The sequence below is a fragment of the Cetorhinus maximus genome, chromosome 18 (genome assembly GCF_964194155.1).
Source record: "Cetorhinus maximus chromosome 18, sCetMax3.hap1.1, whole genome shotgun sequence".
Lineage (NCBI taxonomy): Eukaryota > Metazoa > Chordata > Chondrichthyes > Lamniformes > Cetorhinidae > Cetorhinus > Cetorhinus maximus.
Genome location: NC_135896.1, coordinates 99021279 through 99045871, shown reverse-complemented (window position 1 = coordinate 99045871; position 24593 = coordinate 99021279). Strand labels below are relative to the sequence as shown.

The window sequence follows — 24593 nt, the reverse complement described above, 5'->3', positions numbered from 1 at the left end:
TGCAAAGCTTTCCTTTTCCAAGGCCCTGTCCCTGGGTCAATGGTAACCTATTTTTTCAGACTTGAGTCGCTGGCTGCTGCTGATGTATCTTTGAAGTCTCTCCCAGCCCATTCGTACGTGCTCCTTCCAGCCCCTTTCCATTTCTCGATCCATGTTTGTTGGGTGTGGTGCCATCTGACCTCCGATAGTTTAAACTTCCCTGTCATTGTTCATTGTTGTGAGACTTTATTTATTGTGTTGCGGTCTGTAGAAAGAAAAGGCTGTGATACGAAGAGCTGCTCGAGCAGGGGCTCCCCAAGGTGTTGCCATTTGAGGGCACCCCCCATGTAGAGGTGCCCAGAACCGGTCACCCATTCCTAGCAACACTGAAGGTGTCGGGGCAGCGGTGACGAATTGGTGACTGTGTCCTTGGGCGATCATTCTCGCTTTTCCAGCCTCCACCCTGCCTGTGCGTCTGCTGTTGTCCCGGCAACAGCTGAACACAGAATTAGGGACAAAGCTGCACCTTCAGCTGGGGCCGGGTTAAACAGACCAGAGGGTGCATTAATCTGCCAGGAGCAATCCCCATAATATCTGAAAGCTGGAGCTGGAGGAGGAAACCCGATGCAACAATTCGTGGGAAATGTTAGTTTAATATTTGCACATGTCTCGTTCTTAATCAGACTGACTAACTGCCCTGTGGTATGAGCCCATCTTAGATACAAACATGGATCGAGAAATGGAAAGGGGCTGGAAGGAGCACGCACGATTGGGCTGGGAGAGGCTTCAAAGATACATCAGCAGCAGCCAGCAACTCCAGTCTGAAAAAATAGGTAAACAACTTTTAACTCTTTAGTCGATACATGCTTTAAAATGAAAGGCACAGGACTGTGCAACCTGGGCTAAAGTTTAGGGTTAGGGTTAGCTCCGAAGGAGGGTCATACGGATTCGAAACGTTAACTCTGTTTCTCTCTCTCCACAGACGCTGCCAGACCTGCTGAGCTTTTCCAGCATTTTCCGTTTTTTTGTTTCAGATTTCCAGCGTCCGCAGTATTTTGCTTTTACCTGGGCTGAGGTTTGTTTCATTTCCACATTTGTCATGTAAGTTCCGCCAGTTGCCCAACAAACTGTGTGGCAGCCCAATGATCACTGGCCAACCAGCCAGGTGTTATGTGGGCTTTTACAGGGCACGCAGCACTTCCGTTGGCGGGGACTGCATGACTGGTGCCAGTTCGCCCATTCTGGAATCCCTGGATGATTTGTGCCCTGTACAACTCAATACCTTTTTGCATAGAACGTGCCAGAACTTCCCTAGATAGTGAAACTCAAGGCAAATAGCGCAAAATGAGGCAGCTCATGATTTTCCTCAACCCAAACAAAAAATGCTGGAAAAACTCAGCAGGTCTGACAGCATCTGTGGAGGGAAAGACAGAGTTAACGTTTCGAGTCCGTATGACTTCTTCAGAGCTGAACACTGTGATTTTCCTCCTTTGCTCTCAGATTCCTACCCAATGCTCAGTCCGTTTCTCTGAAACAGGAGTTAAAGACCAGCTGGGAAGAGATCTCTCAAAGAGACATTGTGACTTTGTCTCCTCACCAGACATTCAACTGCATGATCACATTTTCAAATTATTTCATAAAAAGACGATGAAAAATACACAGAGGAGATCAGCTGGCACCAGAGGCAACCTACCATTACATGATCAGTTGAGTCTGCAGGCCCTGGCACTCCTACCTGGCAATGGTCAAGTGCAATTACCTCTGCAAGCTCTAGATCAGCAAAGGGCAGCTGCAGAACGAGATCAGCACTCCTGCCTTGGGATTGTCCTGCCAATGGCAGCCAAGATGACCTACCTCCCTCTACTGTTCCGCCTCTATCTCCTTCCAGACTGTCATAGGAGTTATCTGCAGTATCAATCACAGAGATAACAAACAGGTGCCAGATCCAATGCTGAGCAGGGAAGTAGTGCCATACCTTTTTCCACTGAAGACCAAGGACAACATGGCATATTCCACCATGTTATTGGATTTTACAGTGTACAGGGAGTAGCTGATAGCATCTATGTGGTCATCTGGATTGCATATTCCAGCCCCACTTGGTCTTCCACATTCTTGCACCGTATTCACCCTAAGCTCACTAACACTACCCTGCAAGCAGCCTGCTACAGACTCACAACAAGCCAGCAGCTCTCACAGTATCCTTCATTCCTCTCACCTATGCCAATGTTTGTAAATTTTGGTGAGATGACTTGGGTAACAATGAGGTGCTGTCTTGCTCTGGGCCACAGACCAGCTGCTCTTTCCAGCCTACAATTCTGGAACAGGATCTTCTAATACAATTCTGGCTCCTAAAGAAAGCTTCCCACAAATTCCCATTGCAAAACATCATGGGTTTTATGAGTATGTGTGTCTGAGAGAGAGAGAGAAAGAACCAATCATAAGAGCAGGATGGTACTAGTCATAAGCGATGGGAGACCTTTAGCTTCTTCACTGTGCTCAATACACTTGATATTCTCTGTCAACAACAGCTTGTATTTATATAGTGCCTTTGATGTAGACAAGCTTCACAAAGCAGTTTATGGAGAGAAAATATAAAAAGAAATGGACACTGAGCCATGGGAGGGCAGTAGCAGGGGGTTGGGGGGGTGGTGGGGGGTGGTGTTAAGAGATAGGATTGAAAGCTTGGCTGAAAAATGCATTTTAACAGCAGTGCAGGCAGGATCATTGAATATTTTTATGGTAGAGGTAGATAGATTTTTGACTAACAAGGAAGTCGAAGGGTAGGTGGGAATGAGGAGTTCAGGCCACAATCAGATCAGCCATGATCTTATTGAATGGTAGAACAGGTTCGAGGGGTTGAATGGCCTACTCCTGCTCCTAATTCATATGTTCATAGGCTTATAAAGGTTGAGAGAGATAGAGGAGTTTAATGAGAGAATTCTAAAAAGTTAAACCAAAGCACTTGAAAGCTCTGTCACCAATGATGGATGCCCCATCGTTGAGTGCATTTAAGGCTGGGATAGACAGATCTTTGGTCTCTCAGTGAGTTAAGGGATGTGGGGAACGGACAGGATAATGGAGTTGAAGCCCAAGATCAGCCATGATCAAACTGAGTCGTAGTCATAGGTCGTATGGTCTACTCCTGCTCCTATTACTTATGTCTTGGTGCTCTTGAGAAGGATGCACCGAAGTCCAGGGTAAGAGGATGTAAAGCTCCAGAAAGTAAAGTTGCAGGAGGTTGCAGAGGCAGGTTAGAGTGAAGCCATAGATGGATTTAATGAAAATAATGAGGATTTTTAATTCACAGCGCTGGAGACAGGGAGTTAATGTAGGTCAGTGAATATTGAAGTGAGACAAGTGGGACTTGATGTGGAATAAGCTGAGTTTTGGACAAATTGAACAGTGAAGGATGGTAAAGAATATTTGTCGAAATTGAGTGTAGAGATGACAAAGCAGTGGATAAATGTTTTGTTGTGATGGGGGTAAGGCAGAGGCAGAAGCGGTGAGTGTTCTAAAGGTGGAAGCTAGCAGTTTTGGGTAGGATTTGATACCCGGCTGTGTGCTGAGGTTTTACATGGCCTGATTTAGCCTAAGCAAGCGGCCAGGGATGCAGTTGTAATCAGTGACAAATGAGTGGAATGTATGATAATGACAGAAAATAGTGGCTTTGATTATTTTTGGATGTTTCAATTTGAGGAAAATTTAACTTGTAGGTGACTTAAAGGTAATGATGTCCAGGGTAGTGTCCTTAAAGACTTGTACTCCCTGGGAACTTCTTCAATTCAGGTCCGTTTCCTATTAATACAAGATAAACTCAGTAAAACTGCACTACAGAAAGAAAGCCTTGCTAAGCAAGTGCACAAGTGGCAGATAATGTGGGCTATAAGATTATCAATAGCTGGGCCCCAACTATTTACAATCTATATTAATGACTTGGATTCAGGGATAGAAGGTACTATAGCTAAATTTGCATATGACATCAAAATAGGTGGAAAAGTAAGTTGCAATGAAGAAATAAGAAATTTACAAATGGATATGGACAGGTTAGGTGAATGGGCCAAAATTTGGCAGATGGAGTTTAACGTGGATTAGTGTGAGGTTATGCATTTTGGTCGGAAGAATAAAAAGGCGACTTATTATTTAAATGGAGAGGAACTTCAGAATGCTTCAGTGCAGAGGGATCTGGGTGTCCTCGTGCATGAATCGCTGAAAGCTAGTATGCAGGTACAGCAGGTAATAAGGAAAGCAAATGGAATTTTGGCATTTATTGCTAAAGGAATAGAGTCTAAAAATAGGGAAGTGTTGTTGCAACTGTACAAGGCACTGGTGAGACCGCACCTGGAGTACTGTGCAGAGTTTTGGGCCCCTTGTTTGAGGAAGGATGTAGTTGCACTGGAGGTGGTTCAGAGGAGGTTCACTAGATTGATTCCAGAGATGCGGGGCTTGTCTTATGAGGAGAGATTGAGCAGTTTAGGCCTATATTCGCTAGAGTTTAGTAGGATGAGAGGAGATCTAATTGAGTTATATAAGATGCTAAAGGGGATAGGCAAAGTAGACGTGGAGGATGTTTCCCCTTGTGGGGCATTCTAGAATGAGAGGCCATGGTTTTAGGCTAAATGGTGGTAGATTTAAATCAGAAATGAGGAGGAATTACTTTTCTCAAAGGATCGTGAATCTGTGGAATTCACTACCTCAGAGCGCAGTGGATGCCGGGACGCTGAATAAATTTAAGGAAGAGATAGACAGATTTTTAATTAGTAATGGGTTGAAAGGTTATGGGGAGAGGGCGGGAAATTGGAGTTGAGGCCGAAATGAGATCAGCCATGATCGTAATGAATGGCAGGGTAGGCTCGAGGGGCTGAATTGCCTAATCCTGCTCCTAGTTCTTATGTCCTTATCATCCCAATTCTCTGACCCACACATGTTCCTCTATCATCAGGTACTGACTGTCACCCTTCCCTTCAAATCTATTGTCATCACAATCTCCTCAAAAAAATAACTCTGAACCACCCTTTTCAAACTGCTGTCCCGTCTCCAACCTCCCTTTCCTCTCCAAAGTCCACGAACGTGCTTCTGCCTTCTAAACTCATGCTCAGCTTTTCCAGAACTTCATGTTTGAATCCCACCAATCAGGTTTTGATCCAGTCGCTGAGCCAAAAGGGTTCCTATCAAAGTCACAAATGACATCCTATGTTGACTGTGACTGTGGTAAGTTAAGACTTCCCATCCTTCTTGAGCTGTCTGCAGTCTTTGACACTGTTGACCACACCATCCTCCTCCAATGCCTCTTCTCCGCCATCCAGCTACACTCACCTGATTCCATTCTAATCTATCCAGGTACAGCCAGAGTATTACCTGCATCGCTTCTCCATCCCACACATTTACCTTTAGTGTACCCCAAGGATCATTCATTGGCCCCCTCTCCTTTTTCTCATCCACATGCTGTCCCATGGTAGCATCATCTGTAAATAAAATGTCAGTTTTCACATGTACACTGATGACACCCAGCTTTACCTCACCACCACCTCTATCTCCAACTTGGATTTGTCCCATTGTTTATCTGACATCCAGTCTTCGGTGAGTGTAAATTTCTTCTAGCTAAATATTAGGAAGGTCAAAGCCTTTGGTTTGCTCCAACAAACTTCACTCCTTTGCCAGTGACTCCATTCCACTTAGGGTTGCCAACTGCAATAAAACATATTCTTGGAGGTTTCAGCACATGACTTGTCCCCGTGCTCTAGCCATTAATCAGCCAACACATCCATCCTTGAGATGTACTGCTTTCCTACGCCAATTGGAAAGCAAAAAGACTGATTACCCAGTTGGATGATGATTGACTGTCAGGCAAACAGCCTTTTTTCCCCCATTTTCAATATTTTTATATCTGGAAAAGGGAAATGCTCAAAGAAAATGACAAAAAAACAATCTTTTAAAACGTCCCGATGATTATTCTCCAGGATTGCACACAGCAGTGTCGTGGAGATTGATCTTCAATTCCTGGACACTCCAGGCCAATCCTGGAGGGTTGGCAACCCCAAGTCCACCCCCAATCACTGACTGTGACTGAACCATACTGTTCACAATCCTGGTGTCATATTTGACCTGAAGATGAGATTCCAACCATATATCGACTCATTCAACAAGCTATCTACATACACCCCTGTAACAATGGCTCACTCCACCCCTGTCTTAGCTCGTCAGCTGTGAAACCCTCATCCGTGTTTTTGTTGCCTCTGGACTTGACAATTCCGCTGCTCTCCTGGCCGGCCTCCCAACTTCCAATCTACATTAACTTGAGCTCATCCAAAACTCTGCTGTCCATATCTTAACTCACACCAAATCTCTTTCACCCATCGCCCCTGTGCTCACTAACCTACACTGATCACTGGCCTGGCAATGCTTCAATTTTAAACTTCTGAACTTTGTTTTCAAACCCCTCTGCAGTCTGACCCCTCCATAGCTCTGTAATCCCCTCCAGCCCCGCCAACCCTCAGAGGTCCCTGCATTCCATCAAATATGGCTTCTTGCGCATCCTTGATTTTAATCACCGTACCATTAGTGGCCACACCTTCAGTTGCCTGGGCTTTAAGCTTTGGAATTCCCTCCCTTCACTTTCTTTCCTCCTTTAAGACACAACTTAAAACTTAACCTAAATTAAAAGCAAAATACTGCAGATGCTGGAAATCTGAAATAAAAACAGGAAGTGCTGGAAATACTCAGCAGGTCTGACAGCATCTGTGTGGAGAGAAACAGAACTCCAGGGTTCTGAAGAAGATTCACACTCGACTTGAGACATTAGTTCTGTTTCTCTCTCCACAGATGGTGCCAGACCTGCTGAATGTCTGCCAGCACTTTCTGTTTATATATTTCAAACTTAACCTCTTTGATCGCCTTATGTGGTTCTGTAGTCAACTTCTATTTTATAATGCTCCTGAGGACCGTTTTACTGCATTCAAGGTGATGTATAAATGCAAGTTGTTGTTGCACAAGATACTGGATTGTACAAGAGGAGGGTCGGAGCCGGAAGGTCTACCAGTTAACCCGTGTGCAGCTCATCAGCGACCATCTGCGCATGATAATGCGAAGTGAATGCATGTTCCACTGGCACCAGTCACGATGCCTTTACAACGGGATATTTCTGCTCTTCTATTTTCCACTGTTCAGTCACAAACAAATTATGGATGCAGGACTGTCTTATCATTTTTTTTTTACCTACACCACATGGACTGCAGCGGTTCAAGATGGCAGCTCACCACCACCTTCTCCAGGGCAATAAATGCTGGCCCAGCCAGCGAGGCCCACATCCCGTGAATGAATAAAAAAAGAAATTATGAGACAGTCCAGCCTCCTCGTGACCGAAAAGTGAAAAGTAGAAGAGCAGAAATATCTCATACAGCTGTGGCTTGTGATCTCTCTGCGCCATTCATGGAGGGCAGCGACACACATTTAATGAGCTGCATGTGTTCTTCAGGAGTTGTCACTGATTCTATTGCTTTGACAGATCCTCTGGTACAGTTTCATGAATCATTCTGTGTGCTGCATTGCTTCATAACTTTGATCTTCAGTGAGGAGCCCATATGGATCAGCTGGAGCAAGGGGGCCACACAACATCACCAGGGAAAGGTCATTAAAAAGTTCTAGGAACTGGAGGATCCAGCTGCACAAAGACCTTTGCCATTTGGCAATGTCTCAAATGACACTATCAGTTAATCACGGCATTTACTCCCTCCAGCTTTCCCATGCCCTGGAATAAATCACCATGCTTTCCATTTGCACAGCAAACCTTATAATCTGACAGGCACAACATTCCTCTCGAATGGACGTGGATTTCCAGAGGTATACATATGAAACTGAATTCACTGCAACTCAAGTGTTTTCAAATGATATCAAAAATGTGACATGTCTTCAATCTACAGTAGGCTCTAGCTGAGGGCTGACATATTAGAGGTACAAGGATACTTTCCTGACCCTCCCACTGCATTTTTCTCCCCTTAGCGCTGGAAAGATACCGATATAAAAAGGGCAGACAGTAAAAGCAACATGATTCAAAGCAAGTCCTTTTTATTTTGGCAGGGCCAGGGAGGCAGTGCCGTGGGCTCTCTGGTCACAATTTTTGGCAATAGCCAGAAAGCTTTGATGCCTTTCAAAGGCATATTGGATTGTACAGGATGGTCGGAGCCGGAAGGTCTACCGGTTAATCCGTGTGCAGCTCAACAGCGACCATCTGCGTATGATAATGCGAAGTGAATGCATGTTCCACTGGCACCAGTCATGATGCCTTCATAGTGGGATATTTTTGCTCTTCTATTTTCCACTTTTCAGTCATAAACAGGACTGCAGCAGCACTAATCTTGCCTTGCCTTGCCTACTCGGAGGTGCTAGGCGCTGCCAGGGTATGGGCATGTGCCCAGGAAGCATGTAACCCAAGTAAATGACTTGAACTCAGCATACTGCAGGCTCATGCGCTCATAGTCAGATCACACTTCAAGCATACTATTCCTGCCTGGCAGAGGACAAATAAATTGGTCTTGATAGCTTTCAAGGGGTGAATGTCACGACCCTATTTATAAATTAAGTAGGTAACAAAAACAGACCAGTGGTTAGAGTTACTATGGAGGCATTTTTGACAAATTAATCCACTTTGGAGAATAATACACTTATTATCTTCATTAACCACCAATGCTTGATTGAAAACTGTTACATTATTATCATTTTTATGACATTGATTCAAGTTAAATCTGTCTCAATGTTACCTTTATTAGAAGCAGCCATTGGTGCCACAGAGTACCTGGACGATGTTAATATACACTGGAATTGAACTGAAGTGAACTGAAGGAATGTTAGAAGGAGCAATATTGTTTGGAGACATGCATTTTAGCTATGATACGCATCTGGTTCTAGTCTATATAAGATGCTTCATACCAGCATTGACACCTATAATGTACTATGATCATCACCAAAATGACCAGTGCTGGAGTTGACGTGGTGGAGGTGCTACAGTGTAATGGATGTCACCTAAACAACTCGGATGAACCTTTTAGCTTGTGAGTGAGTCAGTAATTGAAACAAAGAGGTGGCGTTCCCACAGCTGTCCCAGTTCAAAGTAATGGAATAGTTTCAGGAAAACTGGCCAAAATACCTAATTCCCACACTGAAAACTCTGGCTCAGACTTCAGCTTTGGATCAAAAATGGGAGTCTTCTGTAGGCGTTGGAGAGTGAACAAAGACTTGTACAAAGACTAATGTGCAACAAGGAAATGGAGACAAGAAATGTCAGTACGATGACACAATCACTGCTGCTGTCTTTGGTATACAGCTGTGAAGGCTAGTATTTTGAAGTATGATTTCTATTGAACTCTAAACAGGATGCGTTGGACTGCCACCACAAGAGGCAACTGAGCTTCTGGAGTACAGGTTAACAGACAACTCATCAAGTTCAAACTAAGAGCTGAACATCAGCTTGTACAAGTCTGGAGCAGTAAAGAAAAAGAACAAACTCTGCAGTTTTATATGTGTATGTATATATATATATATATATATATATAATATATACACGCACAGAGGGAATTCTTTTAGTGAAACAGACAATGGATTTCTGTGGTACTATGACTAAAACGAGTTAATGCTTCTGCTCTGCAGTTTTCAACAAAGTTAACCTCAAATCCTTCATAGCTTATCTGTGTGGAAAACCGTGATATCCCCTTCCATGATTACATTCCTATTGTTAATAAGACTGGCACATTCTCCACCCCAGACCTCAATGGTCGCCTCCACTGAACTGCAAGATTCCTGCCTTGGACCCTCTCCTATTAAATAACGATACGTTCCCCACTCAGTAGCATTATGCATGAGAACAGCTTTCATACTTACGCCTAATAATACCCAACTTCCCCTCTCAATCATCGTCTTTGATTTCAGAGCTGTCTAATTACATGTTCAACACCAGGTCATGGATGGAGCCAGATATTTCTGCAACTCAACGCTGGCTTCCATCAGACATGCTACATGTTAGCCTATGATCCTGTTCTCTCTTTCTGGGTGCTTGGCCAACTATATGGAACTTTGGTGTCTTGTTTGTCCATGAGCTAATCAGTATTTCAATCCACCTTCCTTCAGAAAAGAACCTTAGATATGATTTTCTCTAATAATCAGGAACATTTTGTTCCTGTTTTCTGATTGCTTTATCTCTCCTGGATGGAGTGAGGTGTGTTTTCCCACTAGACTCTCCCTCCAGATTAACCTTACAGAGTAACAGGTGAAGCATGTTTGAAGACGATTTTTGAGCATTCTGCATCAGTTGTACCTATTCTGATATTTATCCATGCTCATTTCCTGCTTTAATTTCTCTTTTTTCAATTCCTAACTTCCTTCAGGGAACAATAAAGGCAACAATGAAATGTGGGCAAAATCCAAATCTGCCCTCCGCACACACATTACTAACGGCAGCCCGGAGCAAAAGAATCTTCGAAGAATTCGCTATGTGAAAAAGGCTCCTCTGTACCATGTCAACAGGAAGCATGATGTGAAGTACTGGTATGAGGAGCCAGCTGTTGGGACGAGTAAGTGATGCGTCATTATCATTACCAGGTTATCTCATTTAGCTGTGTTGGTGCGAAATTCCATTGAAGATGGATTCACAGAGAGAATACAACATCACCCCAGTCATCAACTTATTTTTTCTTTCATGGAATGTGGGTGTTGCTGCCAAGGCCAGCGTTTGTTGCCCATCCCTGATTGTCCTTGAACTGAGTGGCTCGCTAGGCTATTTCAGAGGGCAATTAAGAGTCAACCACATTGCTGTGGATCTGGAGTCTCGTGTAGGCCAGACCAGTTATGAACAGCAGATTTCCTTCGATAAAGAACATTAGTGAACCAGTTGGGTTTCTACAACAATTGATGATAGTTTCATGGTCACCATCACTGAGGCTAGCTCTCAATTCCCAGATTTTACTGATTGAATGTAAATTCCAACATGGTGGGATTTGAATCTGCGTCCCCAGATCATTAGCCCAGGCTCCTGGATTACTAAACCCATAAACTGAAAACAAAATAATCCTTTCTGTTGGACTCAGGTAAATATTTTTGCCCCTTTTTGCATCAAGTTCCAGCATTGAATATTCCTACTCAATGCTGCACCAAGAATGTCAGAATGTATTTCCTTGTGACTCTTGATAATTATCAGAATGGTGGAAGAGGGTATTTACTACTTCTGTTTGAACTGAATCCAAACTTCTGTGGGGAGACAGTGGTGTAGTGGTAACATTGCTAACCTAGTAACCCAGAGACCCAGGCTAATCCTCTGGGGACATGGGTTTAAATTCTACTATGGCAGCTGGTGGAATTTGTATTCAGTTAATAAATCTGGAATATAAAGCTAGTCTCAGCAATGGTGACAATGAAAAATTGTCCTAAAAAATCATCTGGTTCACTAATGTTCTTTAGGAAATCTGCCATCTGCAACTGATCACTTGCCAGTGATGCCCACATATCATGAAAGAATAAAGTAAAGAATGCAGGCTTCATTCGGCACATTTCTAGGAGCTGTGAATAAATCACTCTGAAAACAGTAGGGGTGATAGTTGAGTAGCCGAATCCATATGACTAAGAAGTCATATGTATTCAAAACGTTGACTCTGTTTCTCTCTCCACAGATGCTGCCAGACCTGCTGAGCTTTTCCAGCATTTTCTGTTTTTATTTCACTTCCTGGGACTGCTAGGTGGAGGTTCAGCTCTGGAGATGGCAGTAAGATTTCTTCGGTCTCCTTAATCTTGCCCCAACCCACCTACCTTTGTGGGACTCGATCCCTCTAGTGTCCCACAAGGCTGTAAATTCTCTAATCCTCAGGGCTTTTCCACCCTCCTAAATGCAGGCCTATCTCCTTTAATCAACCAGCCAGTGGGATTTTGGAGCAAGCACTTGCTGGCTTCCATATAATTCCCCTAAGAAGCTTTCCATGCACGGGTATCGAACCACAACTGAGTCAGGTCTTCAGCCGTGTCCAGAGGTCTAACACTGGGGTGGGGGTGAGGCGGGGCATGAGAATCCAGCTCCTTAAGTGACGGGTTGTTTTTAATAAGAGCTGCTGTTATATGTTGACATTCTGCTGTTTGGTTTATCTTTTGCACGAGTTAAGCATTTTTCCAGAGAAGGAAATCGTTAGTTGCCAACAAAAAAGAGTCAACCACAAACTCTCGCCGGTTTTTGTAGTGTTTTAATTATGGACTGGAATTAGCTTTTGTAGTTGTAGGACTGAATTAATGATGACATTGATTAACAATGGGTCTTTCCTCGGGCAATGCTACAAAGTTCTTTCTTGAACAATAGCCCAATTTACCCTATTCAAACCCTTGTCTGCCTGCCTTAATTTGATCTCGCCTTGAACAATTTCTCTTTTAACTCCACCCATTTCCTCCAGATAAAAGGTGTTGTTACGTGAACTTGCCCAGGTTCCAGCTTTGTTGCGTTTTCTGTAGAAACATTCTTCATGTCTGCCCTTCCCTGACTTCCTCTGCTGCTTCATACTATGTTGGGATACATCCTATTGTATACAACAATTGGGTTGGTGTTGTTTTTTGCTGCTTCTCTGACTTTCATTTACTACATTTTCAATGTCCACCCATTTCTCACTGTCACGTGATCCATCTCTGACTTTTCCTATCCTTCCTGATTTTTTTTTTACTTGTCTATCTCTGTCGATGATTTTCCATAGACATGTTGGACAGGCCCAGCTTCCACAAATATCTCAAGTATTTTTCTTTCTTGCTGCTTTTACAAGGTGTCCATACTTCTTATTTTCTCCATCTCTGGCTCATTTACTCTGATAACTCAATCATCTACATCAGAGGGCTGAATTTTCCCAGCCCTATTATGGTATAAGAAATAGAAGCAGGAGTAAACCATACATAGGCCTGCTGTGCCATTTAATATGATCGTGATTGATCTTGGGCATCAACTCCATTTTCCTGCCCACTCCCCCATATCCCTTGATTCCCTGAGAGACCAAAAATCTGTCTATCCCAGCCTTAAATGTATTCAATGATGGAGCATCCACAACTCTCTGGGGTAGAGAATTCCAAAGATTCACAACCCTTTGAGTGAAGAAATTTCTCCTCATCTCAATCCTAAATGATCGGCCCCTTGTCCTGAGACTGCGCCCCCGCGTTCCAGATTCCCCAGTCAGGGGAAACAACCTCTGAGCTGTTTACCCTGTCAAACCCTTTCAGAATCTTGAATGTTTCAATGAGATCACCTCTCATTCTTCTCAACTCCAGAGAATATAGACCCAATTTACTCAGCCTGTCATCATAGGACAACCCCCTAATCGCAGGGATCAATCTAATGAACCTTTGCTATCCCGCCCCCAGTGCAAATATATCCTTCCTTAAATATGGAGACCAAAACTGCACACTGTATTCTAGATGTGGTCTCACCAAAGCACCATACAGCTGTAGCAAGACTTCTTTATTTCTCTATTCCAATTCCCTTGCAATAAAGCCAACATTCAATTTGTTTTCATTATTGCTTGGTGTCCTTGTATGTTAACTTTTTGTGTTCCTGGTATGAATCCACCCATTTACAAGGTTTTCCCCTTTTAAAAAATATTCTGCATTTCTATTCTTACGATCAAAGTGAATAACCTTGCACTTATACACCATCTGTCACCTTGTTGCCCACTCACTTAACCTGTCTATATCTCTATATCCTCCTCACAGCTTATCTTTCCGCTTAGCTTTGTATCATCGGCAAATTTAAATACCTTACGCTCTGGGTGAAATTATCCCAGAATTGCACTAAGTGCGGTAACAGGCGGCAAAAACGATGTTTTACCCGTCAGCCGCAATGGTGTCTTCTCACACCGTATCATCCCAATCCCACCGCATCAAATATGCATTCCCGGGAAACACGCCGTTCCGATGGCAGGCGGGCTCTCATTCGCCCACCACACTATCACCTCACCACCTCATCACGCTGGGCACCATATTTAAAGTACAGCCGTGCACACACCTCGCAGTGCTTCCAGCCCAGGACTGCTGCATGAAAGACATGGCCCCGAAAGACAAGATGACTGCAGCTCCCAGGTTTAATGACATGTCCCTCAAGCAGCTTTTGGACGCCAAGGAGGCTCGCTGTGACATCCTCTATCCCCACTCTGGCTGCAAGATGGGCAGCAACATCCCAATCCGGCCTGGGAGGCGGTGGCAGGGGTGGTCAGCGCCAATGCCCTGCAAAAGAGGACAGTCACCCAGTGCCGAAAAATGATGAATGATCTTTTCTGTTCCGCCAGGGTAAGTCACTCTTCTCATCACTCTCAACTCACACACTCACAAACCCATCACACATCCACAGAGCCCTCATTCACTGTCAGTTCAAGGGACATCACTATTCACTGCCTCATACACATCTTAATTGTCCTCATCCCGTCCATGGGACCACTCATGGCCCACACATGCCAGGCATACTTATCATCTGGCCTGGCAAGCATCCTGCTTACACTGTCTCCTTCTGTATTCATGCAGGACAAGCTGCCACACAACAACAGGGAGAGGTCGCAGACTGGTGGAGGAATGCCTAAAATCAAGGTCCTCACAGACTTTGAAAACAGAGCCATCCAGCTGGCCGGCGATGACCGGGACCGGTCCTGTGCTGATGGTGAGGTTGGTGCTACTCTACCAAGTGAGGGTCCAGCAGTGCAACATCCATCAGACAACCATGCCGTGAGTGATGTGTCCTGTTTCACAGGCCACTGCCATGCATTAATTCTCTCCCCTTGCTTTCACAGGCACATCTGCCAAACAGCCGACAGAGACCATGACCCAGGGCCTCCAATCAAGCCCCGAAGAAACCTCTGAAGAGGAATCTGGAGGCTCCCTCCCTGAATTCCCATCACAGCCTCACCCACACCCTCCACCAGCACAGAGACACACACCTCGGTGGGACCTAGCTTTAGAGTAGCCTCAGGATCACAATCTGGTGAGCACATCGCACTGTCTGATCCAGAGCAGGCGGAGGCAGGGACTTCCCAGGTCCCCAGCACTCGGAGGACTGCTGGAGGCCAGAGGTTTGCTGAGTCTGGGTCAGTTGAGGAGCCTCTGGACTCGGTAACATCTCAGTTGCTGGAACTGCAAAGGCAAGCTCGGGAACATCAGGAAGGGATGTCTGCTGCACTCCTCAGATTGCAAGGCACAATGAAGGAGTCCGTCCGCCCTCAGGCGGAGGTGATAGCACTGGCATTGCAACGCACCAAGGTCAACACTGGTAGGATGGCGGCCGCTATGGAGGCCTTGATCCAGATGTTGCTCCTGCACACTTGCGCGGACTGAACTCTATCGCTGATGCCATAGCTGACCTCCAACAGTGTGTATGCGAGAGGGGCGCATAGCAGTTCGATCTCACTCCAGCTGCCCCTTCTCCTCATGGAGTCAGCCAGGGGCCCTCGGGCACCCACAGGGAGGAGGATCAGCAGTTGAACACTCCGGGGCCATCCACCCAGGTGGGTCGGCCCATCTGACTCCCCTCTTCCTGTGACCTCAGCAGCTGCAGCTCCACAGGTCGAGGAGGGTGCCACTGCCACACAGCAGGACCCCCACAGCAGGCCGGGGCCCTTCAGGTCTCAGCCCTCCAGAGGATGCCCATCACAGTCAGCAGGCTGCCTCCACCTCTGCTGTGGATGTCCAGGGAGCACCAAGTCATAGCGGCAGGGTTAGGAAGGTCAAGAAGATGTAGTAGCACAGCCTGGGGCATGGGTGTTGATCACTTGCACATACTGTTCACTATTGTCAATAAACTCCTAAGAATGTCTCCCTGCCTATGGCTCCTTGTTCTGATGAGCAGTGTTCTTGTCACTCAGATGTGAAACCTTTCTGCACAAGATAAAGGCAGGTGTCTCAGTCCAGGGCCTCTTCCCTGTGCTTTGTGCAGCCTTCAGACCAAAGTGATGGTCCGGCCTCACACTCCCTGGACACATTACTAATGCCTGCACCTCGATGGTGCTTGTCGTTGCTATCAGAGTGTTGTGGGCAGGTGTCACAGAGTTCCATCATACTCTCTGTGTGCTCTCAGCACCTTTAAGGTGGGGCTGGCCCCCATCTCCTCAGCATCTGTGACCAGTGATGCTGTGCTCCTGAAGGGCTCAGATGCTGAAGGCAGACAAAGGATCAGGTGCTTTTAAAGTTTCACGACTGTGTCTCCATGATATCACCCTGATCACAGTGCGCAAGCGAGCTGTCCTCAGCCAGACAGGAGTCAGACATTCACAGGGGCTGTGTGAAGATCTATGGAGTGTCTTCACTGCATGTCGTCATCATCCTTCTGCAATCAAGCGACTTTTAGGGCCTCCGCTGTGTCTCCATGACAGGAGCATTCTCACAGAGGGTACGTGCGCTGCCATAGCCAGACTGGATTCAAACATTCATAGATGCAATATGAGGATCTATAGTGTCTCCTCACTGCATGTCATAATCAGCCTCCACAAATCTAGCAGCTATAAGACTTTCCGAGTGTGCCTGCCTCGTCTGGCTAGTACGAGGTCCTTATCATTGTCATCGTTACCCTAGAGGACCTCCTCACCCTCATTCCCATCGACATCCTCCTCATCGGAGCAGATCTCCAGCTCCTTCATCTCCTCCTCAGCCAGCCCGTCTCCCTGTTGCAGCGCCAGGTTGTAAAGGGTGCAGCCAGGCACCTCTGTCGCTCTCTTCTCCATCTTCTTCGTTCTCTCCTCCATCTTCTTCGTTCTCTTCTCCATCTTCTTTGGTCTCTGTAAGCCATGAGGCATACAGCTAGTTCACCAGTCTCCATGTACTCCTCCTGCAGGATGAGAGAGAGTGACATGTGGGTTAACATGGGATATACTAAGAACCTCTCTTGGTTCAGTCTGAAGGCCCCTTAACGCATCCTGGAGAGTGTTGGCCACCACTTGGATGGCCAGAGTTTATTGCGCTGCATGGCTGCCTGAAATCTCACCCACTTCCGCCCCACTCCACCTGACCGATTGGCAGCAGCTTTGCCCACTGGACTGCATGCTGTGCTCTCAGCTCAGGCACAGGCATTCTCCTAACCCGCACTGCAAGGCTGCACTGTTAGCTTGAACCATGGGGGAGACTGGTCCAAACCGGGATGGTGACATTGTAAGGGGCTGTGAGCACCTCCACCAGGGACTGCTCCAGGACCAGCTTTAGCGAGGAGATTGTACAATGTGCCCAGTCGTCCAACTGTTCTGCAGTCCAGTAAAATGCTCATTAGTTTGCAGCCTGTGCCCAAGGGGTGAAAAGCTCTGGAGCATTTGGTGGCACTTTCATGCATCTGTGTTGCTTGAGTGGACAGAGAAGCTAGAGACCTGACTCCACACATGTCAATGTGGCTGTGCCTGAACTGTCTCAGCTGCGGTGGAATGGTCACTTTATACAAGGTTTCCCTAATGCATGGCCTCCCCCCACCCCCACCACCACCCCTTCCCCTCCCCCAACGCGCCTCAACCTTCAAATCTGACAGGCAACCCGGGCGAGCGCTGTGCAACGTTTCTGTGCACTCACCTCCCATTTCCCCTCGAGGTGCAGCCTGCCAAGTGCATGCTTTATAAATGCTGTCATGAAACACGTCAGCTCAGACGATCCAGAGGGGGTGGGGGGAGTAATGATTTCGGCGGGCTGACCTTATAATGATATGCAGATGTATTACAATGAGGCTCCTGATGTCTGAAGGGGGAAACATGGCCCGCTATCGGCGGGCTTCAGTGGACGATCGCAAACTGGTTTCACAATGCCATGAGACCGATTTTTGGCCTTTTCACCATATTATCTGTTCACTCTACCGAACACGCCTGATGTCAGCGGGCACAGAATTTCCCACCTAGGTTGTCTCTTTGTCAAAATCATTAATGTAGATTGTAAATAGCTGAGGCCCCAGCACCGATCCCTGCGGCACTCCACTATTCACAGTCTGTCAGCTTGAAAATGCCCCATTTATCCCTACTGTCTGCTTCCTGCCTGTTAACCAGGGCCCTGGAAGATAAGGGGGAGCTGCATCAAGATAGAACATTTCAAATCCTGGGGAACTTCCCTGTGGGGATCTGGTATTGGATCAGCAGCCTGCTGCACAGAGGCAGGCGGGTAATGATGCTGGTTATGGTCCCAATTAGGGGCAATTTTGCAGCCCCACCATCGGGTGGGGAGGCCACCAACTCAATGCAGGCGGTCTCCTCGCAGCAGGCTGTGAGGGTGTTTATTACCCATTGACAGGGCCACAGCTTGTAAAGCCCTAGTCTCAATCCAGCAGGGTGGTCTACCCTCCATTCCAGTGGAACTGCTAGTCTAGATTTTGTTCATTTCTTCACTGCTGTGCAGCCCAGTAAGGGCGTCTCCATGTCCCCGACCTGCCTTAGTAGTGCCCACCTTTCCAGACGGGGCTGTCCAGCCCTCTGATTGAGCCAGCAGCATCGAGTGCCCACTCACTGACGTTAATGGATCCAGCCAATTAGTTGGCCATCTCTGGGAAGATTGTTGAGCTGGTCTTGCTGTGATAAACATGGGCTTGGCACCCCCTATTTGGTCCTGACACTGGGTTCCTGAAGGCCAAGGGAAAATCCAGCCCAGGGCATCTGAAACCCCTGTTTTCCTTAGCAACAGGGCCTTAGAATGGATACTTCCCAATTCCTGTGCCTATGTTCCTCCTTCCACAACCCTAAGAGTTCCTGTTTCTCATCTTCCACCTCACAGGTTTCTGAATTCTCCTCCTCCATGTCTACCACCTGCAATACAATCCCACAACTAAATGCATCTTGTCCTCTCTGTTCTTCAGAGAGGCTGTCTCTCTTTATGATACCCTGATTCACTCTTCTACCACCCCAAATTTCAGCTGCCCAGTTCCTAGCACCTTCCCTTGCAACCACAGGAGATGCAATCTCCTGTCCATTCATCTCGTCCTAGACCATTGCCCAGGGCCCTTCTGTGTGAGGCACTGAATTATGTATGCTTCCTTTAGTCTAGTGCACTGTATGGCTGCTGACAATGCAGTCTTTACTTTGGGAAAATTAAACACCCATTAGCTGACCACAATATTACAGTTCTGTCCATGATTGTGACCCTGAGCTCACCATGTTAACTTCCTCTTCCACTTGCACTCTGGCCTCTCTGTCCTTGGTCTATTTTACAATACTCCAGTGAAGCTCAATGTAAACTTCAGAAACAATATTTCAATTTTCTCTCAAGTTTACAAACCTATGGTATGAATATCAGATTTAGTAACTTCAGATTTCGGTCACAGGCTTCAACCTCTTAGTATTGTTGATGATAGGCTGGGCATCGAAGGGAAGGGGCTATGGTTTGATTTTTCAACATCGAGCGTCCTTTGACAGAACGCAGTGCAGGTAGAATAGTGGTGTTGGTGGCAGGGGAGGGACAGTGGTCTTTGATAACCCATTCTTGAGCTACTGGGCCCAGCGTACTTTGCTAGCACCTTCTTGTTTTAATTTTAAGTATGATCGGGGTTATTTATCTGACAGCTTCTCAGATTTTTCTTCAACCTCTTACTGCTTCAACTATTCACACATCCTTTTTCCCTTTAACTTCTTAATTTCATTAATTCTTTGCCCCACTCTTATTGATTAAGCTGTTACACCCATTCCGCTGACACTTCTTTTCCCTGTTTGTTTTTCCACCCCCTCCCCTCCTTGTTAGCAGTGTTAAAATGGTTTTTACCTCTTTTACTTTGCAATTCCAGAGAGTTTGAGCCCAAGACATTGTTCCCTCCACAGTTGGCCTGCTCTGTATTTTGAACATTTTCCATCTTTGCTCCAGAATTTCAGCAACCTGCTTTTTATCTGAAACAATGGAAGCATTTGATCATAATCGTTAGACAAATTGCTAACTGCATTATAATAAATTGTTAACCTTCATTTGTTGACGTTTCAAAAAAGCAAATGCTATTCCCTGTTAATACACCGAACGTCCAAGAAGAATGTCAAGACAGGAAGATAAGCAAGTTTTATGGCAGCTCAATAATATCAGTGAACTGTAAAGAGCCCCCAACTTACATAAGTAGATAATTTATGACCAAAGCTCTCCAATGTAGGGAAATGTTTTGAATTAGTAACATTTTTACTCGTTACTGGTGCTCTTTGAGAAGTAAAATGCCTTTGTTGTTTGTATGAAACAGGAAAAAAGCCACAGACATTAGGGACGTATGGGACTTTCCTGGGATTGTGCGACTCCTTACGGAAATGAAGCCCAGCGCCAGCAACTGTTGCGACTGTTTCTCATCAGAAAATATATGGCATTGAGAAAGACCAGGACCCTGGGAATTTCTATATGTGACCATAGCGCTCGAATCTTGCTCCAAGGTTTATTTAAATGAGGTTGGAAAATTATTAAAGCTAAAGAATAATAGAACGCAAATGAACGTAATTCAAAGGAATGAGTTAAAATTCCATTTAGATTGGTAGGTAACAGTATGCCAAGATATGTATAAAACAATGATCATGCTTTTGCAAGAACATCCTTTTGTCTGGGTCAGGTGTCTAGAGCAAGTTAAGCCAGGCCCACAATCTCTGCCACCTAGAAGGACAAGGGCAGCAGGCACATGCGAACACTACCACATCCAATTTCCCCTCCAAGTCACACACCGGCTTGACTCAGAGGAATCCCACCATTCCTTTGTCGCTGGTTCAAAATCTTGGAACTTCCTATCCAACAGCGCACGGGGATATCTCACAGAAAGAAGCAGTTCAAGGAGGTGGCTTATCACCACCTTCTCAAATGCAACTAGGGATGGGCAACAAATCTATAATAAAATAAAAGATTAGACATGGGCATACTGCTTATAAATCAATAGAAAGAATCGTAAGAACATCTTTTTATTTGTTGCGATAATATATTGGTCTAAAGGCGCAGGGTATTTAATTTTTAAAAAGTACACCTTCATTTTTCTGTCTTGTAGATGAGGGCTCATGTACATAGCTGATCTTTGTTGTGCTGTTGGTGACCAGTTGAGTATAGGGGATCAAGGAAAGTGGAAAGAGGAGTTAACAATAGCAACTTGTGCCCTTCCCCATGATCAACTCAAGAATGATCTAGATATGGTCTAAATAAATTAATTTAGCAATGACTTTATAGGTTTTGAATTTTGCATGCTTTTTACACAAGTGCTTTCAAAAAGCAAATAAAAATCAAATTCAGAAAATACATTGTGGAAGAATGGTTCTTTAAGTCGTTCTTCTATTGCCTGGGAATCAAGAATCTATTTGACAATGTCTGCACCTTAGGGTAAGTATGTGTACATGAACTTCACCAGTAGTATGATTATATTTTAAGCTGATGAATAATAAAAAAGTATTCAAAACCATAAACTGCTCAGTTTGCAAGATTTACTTTTTTCAGACTTTATCATAATGTTGCTTTCTGTGGTTATTAAGATCAAACATTCAGTTTAATTTAATCTGAGCTGATCCCTCCCATCAAATCTCAAAGCAGGTTCAAACCATGAGAAATCAATAGATAAGGGACCTTTCTGGCTCAGTCCCAAAATTTTGGAAAGAACAAAGAAAACTTGAATTTCTACTAGGCCCTGAACATGACGCAAATGTCTAAGGCCTCTGAGTTCTGAATACACTTTGAAGTTTTCACAATGTAAGTCACCTTCGAAATATAAGCTCATTGTGCTCGGAGAATGATTTAGTTTTGAATTTTAAACCTGAATCTGGCTGTAAATATTGGAAATGTGAGCACACCTAATCTAAAGGTTCAATCTGAAAAGGTTTGAAAATTTCAATACTGCCCGTTTAGATCAGTTCAGATTTGTAGGTAGACGGCTCCCCGGCATAAAATAGTGGCATTCATGATACTATTTTCAATGTCATAGCGGAAGATTGTCCCATCGACATGTGTAACAGATGAAAGTCGACCATGGCCAAGAAAATTACTGATTCCCTGGAGCAGAGGAGATTGAGGGGGGACATGATTGATGTGTATAAAATTATGAGGGGCATAGATAGGGTAGACAGGAAGGAACTTTTCCCCTTGGTGGAGGGATCAATAACCAGGGGGCATAGATTTAAGGTAAGGGGCAGGCGGTTTAGAGGGGATGTGAGGAAGAATTTTTTCACCCAGAGGGTGGTGGGAATCTGGAACTCACTGCCTGAAAGGGTGGTAGAGGCAGAAACCCTCATAACATTTAAGAAGTATTTGGATGTGCACTTGCGATGCCATGGCATACAAGGCTATGGGCCTAGAGCTGGAAAATGGGATTAGAATAGTTAGGCACTTGTTTGACCGGCACAGACTTGATGGGCCGAAGGGCCTTTTTCTGTGCTATGAACCTTTATGACTCTATGATTCCAGCTCTGATGGGGCTGTTAAAGAAGGGCTGGGTCAAACACAAGCGTTAGGTCTTTTATCTGTATTACGAGGAACCAAAATGTTGGCACTGAGAAATGACAGCTGAATTCATCGTAATTCTCATCTCTATGGGTAAGATCAGTGTTCCTGTGTTCCAAGAGGAGCCTTGCACAGGGGTGTGGGCCAAAGATTCAGTGTTCCATTATTGCAGCCCTATCTTGAATCTGCACTCCATCTGGAAGGGCAGTATAATGGAATTTACACTCTATTATCTTCTTTGCCTGAATCTGAAACTGTATTTTATCTCAATTAATTTTCTCATCCTTTCTCGTGGAGAGAATTTGATTTGTTTTCACATTTCCAATAATTGCAGCCAAATTCAAACACAAAATCCCCATAAAAGTCATGTTTCCAACACAATTAAAATGTTATGAAAGTACTTGCATTGTTAAAACTTCAAAGTGTATTCAAAAGTCAAAGGGTTTTTGTCATTTGTCTTGTCTCCAAGGTCTTGTAAAATTGGTATGCTATCAATTCGGAATGAATACAATTCTAGGTTGATTTCAACTGGCTTGAATATTAAGAGTGTTGCTATTTGGCATTTAAAAAAAAAAATCACCTGTTCAAATCTAGATGTCAATTTGCGTAAATGTACCATATCTCTATCAACCAAAACCTGACTCTTAAATCAGCACTATTTACAGCTTAGTGTGTCCCAGTCTGACAATTCAATCACAGTGAATAACGTATTGAGATTCATGTCGACAATCTCTAAACCTGGTGGCAAGTTTTGCTTAATTATGGGGAACTTTATGATGTGGCATGTTGTCACAAAACTATCATATTTTTCATATTATTATTGTGGGGCATTGTAAAGTAGGCTTAGGTTTGTGTGTGTGTGGATGGTTCTGTCTGTGTGGTTGATTTAATTAAATTAGAGACAGATAGACAGCAAGGTTGAAATTATCAAAGGGGTTAGGTGTAAAAGGGCATGTGAAATGCTAATGAGTGAACTATGGTAAAGCCTCAGCAGATAGGGTGTGAAAGAAATTTGCATTTTAAGACAAGTGGAGAGGTGTTTGGTTTTCAAAGAGACATGGTAGGGTGTTTACAACTAAGAAGATAAATAAGACAGGATATTACGTTGATTTCTCCCAAAAGTGCTGACCATAATGACAACATAAAAGATTTTTATATTATGGGAAAAGTAAATTCCAAAGACACGTGGGAACAATGGAATTTAAAGATTAAAGAGGAAGAGATATATTTAAAGAAGGATGGAAGGCTGTGTGGGTGTGGCCATGTAATATCTGAAAGGTACACCATGTGAAACAGACTTGGGAAAAGCCTCTAGCCACTTTATAGAAGTCTGCTGTTCGAGTAACCAAAGTTGTGTTAAAAGCCTTTGGAATTCCACTGGCGAGTGGGTGCTTGTGGTAACCTTGCTGGATTGTCGCTATAAATTTAAAATCTATTTGCCTTAAAGTGGGTTTGTAGTTGGGAGTCAGGTTAATTAGGAATTTTGGGACTTGTTATAATATTGGGCAATGGTGTAATTGTAATCTTACGTGTGTTTTATCCTTTTTTTTAATAAAGGCTTTAATTTAATTTTTAAAATCTCCAAAAGTGTTAGTGGACTCCGAATTACTTCACTATTCAGTGTACAAATCTTCTTGTAATAAATACAAATTGCTAAACCATTGTGATAGTGTGGCCAAGTTTCCCTTGTGGATTTGGTCAGCCTGGTAAATACCACCTGCTATATCATAAAAATGTTCATTAGACATTGGGTCAGGAATACCAAAGTAATTACATGTCCATGAATGATTATATATTGAGATCGCTAGAAAGAGAGGAAGGGAAGGAAGGAGAAAAAGAATTAAAGAATTCATATTTATAAATTGTCTTTCACAACCACTGGATGTTCCAAAGCACTTTACCGTCAAGTAAATATTTTTGAAGCATAATGTTGAAAACATGGTGGTCAATTTGCACATTGGAAAGTCCTACAAACAACAATGTGATAATGAACAAGATTTAGTAATGCTGCTTGAGGGATAAATATTGGCCACGACACCGATAACTCCTCTTCTCTTCTTCGAGATAGTGCCATATGGGATCTTTTACATCCACCTGGTTTAATGCCACATCTGAAAACATTTCTGACAGTGTAACTCTCCTTCAGCATTGAACTCGACTCGAATTTATGTACTAATCTTGGAGACTTTTTTTTTAAAACTTTCTTACTCAGAGGTGAGGGGGCTCCCACTGAGCCATAGGCTGCC

At 44.4% G+C, this 24593-nt stretch overlaps 1 protein-coding gene across 1 annotated transcript; it reads left to right on the top strand.

Moving 5' to 3' along the window:
• The first annotated feature begins 246 nt into the window (after positions 1-246).
• Positions 247-21309, top strand: LOC144693520 (uncharacterized). Its single transcript, XM_078563366.1, has 3 exons — positions 247-812; positions 10353-10538; positions 20132-21309. The coding sequence occupies exons 1-3, from the start codon at positions 707-709 to the stop codon at positions 20197-20199; spliced, it is 360 nt and encodes a 119-aa protein (XP_078419492.1). The 5' UTR covers positions 247-706; the 3' UTR covers positions 20200-21309.
• Positions 21310-24593: the final 3284 nt, after the last annotated feature.